Genomic DNA, 6,587 nt, shown 5'->3' on the forward strand with positions numbered 1-6,587 from the left:
CACATTCCCGATTTCCATTCTCAATTTTATTATATTTCACCAATGGTTTTATACCAATTATTACCTCTAATAAATGTTATTTCTATTATTTAAGCCAGAAAACCAACAACCATTAAAACTACTACAGCTACAACAAAACCAACAACGATTAAAACAACGCTTACAACAACTACTCCGACTACTACAACAAAACCAACAACGATGAAAACAACGCTTACAACAACTACTCCGACTACTACAGCTACAACAAAACCAACAACGACGAAAACAACGCTTACAACAACTACTCCGACTACTACAACAAAACCAACAACGATTAAAACAACGCTTACAACAACTACTCCGACTACTACAGCTACAACAAAACCAACAACTATGAAAACAACGCTTACAACAACTACTCCGACTACTACAGCTACAACAAAACCAACAACGACGAAAACAACGCTTACAACAACTACTCCGACTACTACAACAAAACCAACAACGATGAAAACAACGCTTACAACAACTACTCCGACTACTACAACAAAACCAACAACGTTGAAAACAACGCTTACAACAACTACTCCGACTACTACAACAAAACCAACAACGATGAAAACAACGCTTACAACAACCACTCTGACTACTACAACAAAACCAACAACGATGAAAACAACTCTTACAACAACTACTCCGACTACTACAACAAAACCAACAACGTTGAAAACAACGCTTACAACAACTACTCCGACTGCTACAACAAAACCAACAACGTTGAAAACAACGCTTACAACAACTACTCCGACTACTACAGCTACAACAAAACCAACAACGATGAAAACAACACTTCCAAAAACGACTCTGACTACTACAACTAATCCAACAACGATACAAAAAACACTTACGACAACTACTCCGACTACAACAATAAAACAAACAACGGAGAAAACAACACTTACAACTGTATCATCAAGTACTCCAACTACTATAACATCTATTCCATCCCCCACATCAACAACAAAACCAACAACGATAAAAACAACACTTACAGGAACTACTATAACTACTTCAACAAAACCATCAACAACTACCCTAACTACTTCAGCAAAACCAACAACAAAGACCTCTTCATCAACGACTACAGCAACCGCAGTATTAAAAACTACGACAACTATTACAAAAACTATAGACCCAACAACTACGACACCAGTTACTACTCAAACTAAAACATCCAATCAAAACAGTACGAAGACCACCTCAGCGACCAGCACAACCAAACCAACTTCTTCGGGTTGTTTCGGGAATACCTGTCAGCATGGCACGTGTATGCAGACAAATCATCAGTATATCTGTGTTTGTTCTCCTGGATTTGAAGGACCAAACTGTGATTCAGGTAAATGATGCTTCAAAACATTCTATTTCTCAATTTTTTCAACAAAATATTTTGGTTTTCTTAAATTTCTTCGTACGTTTTCACTGTCAACCACTTGGTCGATTATAATGCTGGTGGAGGTTTCCATATCGACCAGTAGTTAGCACTTCTGTGTTGACATAGATTATGAATATGTTGGTCATACCTTTAAATTAACTGTTGACAGAACTTTTTTCGAAATTCTGAGGGATTTTTTTAACCCCGGGAACAATTTTGTTTCTTGTGTGTATATATGTTTTTCGGAGTTTAGTTTGACGTCTATTATCACTGAACTAGTGTACCTTTTTTATTTAGGGGCCAGCTGAAGCACGCCTCCGGCTGCTGGGGTTTTACGCTGCATTGAAGACCCATTGGTGGCTTTCGGCTGTTGTCTGCTCTATAGCCTGGTTGTTGTCTCTTTGACACATTCCCCATTTCCATTCTCAATTTTAACTTGGCAATACCTTTCGTAATTTCTTCAATACTCTTCAACTTAATTTGTACATTATGAGGCCTTTTTAACCTTTTGGTTCAAGCGTCACTGATGAGTTATATGAAGACAAAATACGCGTCTAGTGTACAAAATTTTAATCCTGGTATCTCTGATGAGCTTGGTTCTTTCCAGTAAGAAAATAATAAATACATTGCATTGTAAATTGAATCGTTTTACGATAATCAGTAAATTTGTGGCTTTGATTACATGCTCCTTGTTTGTAGGCCCGCCCAGATTTCCTTTTATCTAGAGATGTGGTGTTACATCGCACAATTAGAACAATGCATATGCATAATTTAAGAGTCAAAAGTTAAACAGTTGGTCTAAAGAAAATATTTTATGTTTTTACACCTTTTAACACAAGTAACAGCAAGTGTGCTTTCATTTGATCGGAGAAAATGACGATAAATATTGGATACGCACGTGCAGAAAAACTAGTCAGCAATTAGAAATAAAAAAAAACAACAACAGAATGATACAAAATAAACTGAAGATATTATTAAGTATTCAATTTATTTCAAACAATTTTTTAATAAATTAGTTTAATTAATTTTACATGTAGATATAGATAACTGTGCCAATGAGCCGTGTGAGTATGGGGTCTGCGCAGACAAGGTCAATGATTTTAGCTGTGATTGTATGGCGTTTTTCAAAGGAAAAATGTGTAACAAAAGTAAGTCAGAAAAAAATACTCGTACTGTATTAACATAATTTTTTTCTGTTTTTAAAAAAACCAACTTAAATATATAAAACATCTTTAATTTTAAATCGGCAGGGATATAAAGATATAATAAGCAGTTCAGGATAGCTGACAAAAGGGTCTCTGCTATTATTTTACATACTGTATGCCATTTTCCAGAGAAGTTACAGCTTTTATATTACATACTGTATGCCATTTGCCAGATAAGTTACAGCTTTTATTTTACATACTGTATGCCATTTGCCAGAGAAGTTACAGCTTGTATTTTACATACTGTATGCCATTTGCCAGAGAAGTTACAAATGAGTGAACAAAATCACTCCCTGCATATATGATACACCATTCTATATAACAAAACATAACAGTTACTCTACACACCTTGAAACTTTTCTTTAAAAAAAGATAAATCTATCTATTCATATGCAATACACTATTCTAGATTCCATGAAAACCTTTGACATGTGCAGAGAAAATTATTACAAATGTGTTGAATCTTTTTGCTAATATAGTGTGATGGTTAGGAATTTATATATTCTCGTATTTAAAAGACAAGCACTTTTACATAGATTATTTAGCAATGTAATCTATGCTGTGCTTATTATGAATCATATTTTTACATATGTTATATTACAGTGGAAGCCTGGGCTATTGCTTTCCTATCTCTAGCAGCCTTAGCGTTACTTTTAACCTGTTGCTGTTGTTTCTGGTGCATCATGGGAACGTTAGTACTCTTGTATCAAATATTACTTTAGACTATAATACACCAGACTTCTTTCGCAATTTACTTCAAATGGTTATTATTTAAAAAAAATTCTAACAAAGAAAAACCCAACCCGATATCTATTTGTCAGTATGAAAATAAGGATATATGTGTTATGATTAGTTATAAGACCTCTTATCACCAGTAAGGCAGAAATGTCATAGCCATACTGCACAATACCGACACAATCAAATGTAGAACAAAAATCACACGAGAAAACAAAGAACTAATTTAGTAAAACATTAAAGGAAAAACGCGTATAACATACATCAATTAACTACAACAAATGAATTACACACATCTGACTTTGGATCTGGACACAGATTGATTGATTGTTGTCTTAATACATGTACCACTTTCAATACTATTGTTTTATTCGAGGCAGTCTGTTTTTAGTGGCGGAGGAAGCTGCAGAACCCGGAAAAAAACAACCGACCTTCATAGAGAAAGTTCCGTGAAATAGCATCATTTTGAATAATCAATCCTCCAAATACCTAGGACAATTGTGTAACAGCACAAAATAAGAACAAACAGTAAAAAATTGAAACAGACTGTATGTCGAAAATCAGATGTTTAGTTATATATTTTTTTTTTATCTTTTGTGTCGATTGGTTGCTGTCTCATTGACAACAAATAACTAAACAAATTGAACAGTAACTCGATAGCAAAAACACCAACAGGGCAATGTGCTCCCCTTCCCCCCAAAAAAATAAAAAAATATTGTCTTTTAATTTTGTCACACAATGCAGAGAGATATGTATAATTTTGAATAGGGATACTTGAAAAAAATTAAATCATAGATCTTCCATATGCACGAAATTTGCTATAATAGTTAATCACAACAAGAAAAGAAAAACCCAAAATACCACCGACATGGTTATCATGGTTAAATCTTAAAAAAAAAAACCAAAACACTCTAATTCTACTCTATCTGACATGTAGAAAAATAAATTGAAAAAATGAACGTAAGGTGGCTTATTTTGTTTTTCGTTTACAGATGTGACCGAGATGATGAAAAGCGAAAAGTTCAACCATTAAAAGAAAAACCTCGACCAAAACCCGCAGAACGACCGCCTCGTTACGATTGGTTCTAAAGGCACTTCATCGACCGGTCATTCAGTCATTGTAGAATTATATATATTAACTTATGTTAAGTTATTATTATCAGTATAACCAGCTAATAGATATAGGAAGATGTGGTGTTGGTGCCAATGAGACAACTCTCCATCCAAATAACAATTTATAAAAGTAAACCACTATAGGTCAATGTACGGCCTTCAACACGGAGCCTTGGCTCACACCGAACAACAAGCTATAAGGGCCCCAAAATTAATAGTGTAAAACCATTCAAACGGGAAAAACAACGGTCTTATCTATATAAAAAACGAGAAACGAGAAACACGTATAAATTACATAAACAAAAGACAACTACTGTACATCAGATTCCTCACTTAGAACAGGTGCAAATATTTGCAGCGGGATTATACGTTTTAATGGTACCAAACCTTCTCCCTTTTTTCTGAAACAATAGCATAAGATCACAACATAGAAAAACTGTTTTTTTGTTTTCAATAAAATCATTATTATCCTGGTGGAGACAGTAGAATAAATTCGTAGCTCTGTTGTGTAATGTATAAAAAAATAATTAATAGACGTATTCTAATATGTATTTTCAAAAGTAATCAATTCTGACGCTTACCTTAGCTGTATTTGGCAAAACTTTTTAGGATTTGTTTGTCCTCAATGCTCGTTAACTTTGTACTTTATTTGGCTTTTTAACTTGTTTTATTCGAGCGTCATTGATGAGTCTTTTGCAAAAACAAAATTCCAATTATTTACACCGATTGAATTTAAATGTCTGCATTTTCCATGTAGACTTTTCGAGTGATTTGCTGTCGATAATTATAGGATTCTGATTTAGATAATTTTTGTCTGTTATTGGGAAAAGCCAATTTCTGAACTATTTATCGCTGAGTGATTCAAGGAAACAGAGTTGGACATAGCATTTATAACCAAAGGGTTTGATAAAACTTGAATGTGTTTACAGGTGTAATACCACCATTGATGTTCCCCAATTAGTCTTTGTTAAATTTGCACTTTTAGATCTACTTGGCATGAGTACCGTGTTATCCTGTCCAGTTTCCTAGAAAAAAATTCACAGAACATTTCATTACATACACAGCTACTTTTGCATAGGTACTATTTATGTACCAAAAATCTGTTGTACTGGAAATCTACTTTTAATATTCAGTACTATTTTGTTACTTTAAAAATTATTGTAATATTTGGGTACCTGTATTTTACAGTACTTGATTTGTACTTGAAATTTAAGTACTACAGATTTTTTGTTGCATGGTTACATTTTCAGCATTTGAAAGTTTGTCTTCTTCAAATCTCGAAAAGTTATGATGTTCAAACATGGAATACTGTGATCATTGTTTGTATTATTTTTGTACCAATATTTAAAGTACAAATCAAGTACTGGAAAATACAAGTATCTAAATATTACAATAATTCTAAAGTAAAGAAATAGTACTAAATATTAAAAGTAAATGTCCAGTACTACAGATTTTAAGTACAGAAATAGTACAGTAATAGTACCTATGCAAAAGTAGCTGTGTATAAAGAAAATAACCATCACTTGAAGTTAACTAAGCAAAGTATCTCCCTTTTTAACCTGTACATGTGTACAAGCTTTAGTAACCATGTAACCTAAAGTTTCCAAAAATATTTTATAGAAACTCCAAATAAAAAAGTAATGGTACTTTGAAATACCCAATATTATCAGATTATTACATGGCATTTTTCATATCGCATGTATTATCAGCCTTAGATCAGCACGAGAGCCACATGATTCGAGAGCTGATATTGACCGAGGGCTGATAATACATGGGATATGAAACCTGACGTGTTATGATCTTTTTATCATATGCTTCAACAATGGAGAAAAATAACAGATTAATATATTGATCCTTTCACGTGGTTCTCAAATAAAAGTCCAAAGAGTTAAAAGTTCACGGACGTCTGACCCCAAATGTGGTATACCTCAACAGAGAAGAAAAACAGCAGTATGGTATATTTTGATATGGACGATAAAAACAAATAATTCATCAATACACGTAATTATAATGCTATTTATCATACGGTAAAACTCATATTTTACCCATAGTATAAATTTGTTTATGACCCAGAAATGTCAATCTAATTAAAAACCGATCTCTCATCGCTCCTGTTTCTG

The 6,587-nt window shown here is 33.3% G+C and overlaps 1 protein-coding gene across 1 annotated transcript; it reads left to right on the forward strand.

The window, feature by feature from the left end:
• The first annotated feature begins 425 nt into the window (after window positions 1-425).
• LOC139522742 (salivary glue protein Sgs-3-like) lies at window positions 426-4,497 on the forward strand. Its single transcript, XM_071316249.1, has 4 exons — window positions 426-1,378; window positions 2,452-2,562; window positions 3,223-3,310; window positions 4,347-4,497. Exons 1-4 carry the CDS (start codon window positions 490-492, stop codon window positions 4,441-4,443), a joined length of 1,185 nt encoding a protein of 394 aa, XP_071172350.1. The 5' UTR covers window positions 426-489; the 3' UTR covers window positions 4,444-4,497.
• Window positions 4,498-6,587: the final 2,090 nt, after the last annotated feature.

This window comes from Mytilus edulis, chromosome 5 (genome assembly GCF_963676685.1).
Source record: "Mytilus edulis chromosome 5, xbMytEdul2.2, whole genome shotgun sequence".
Taxonomy (NCBI): Eukaryota; Metazoa; Mollusca; class Bivalvia; order Mytilida; family Mytilidae; genus Mytilus; species Mytilus edulis.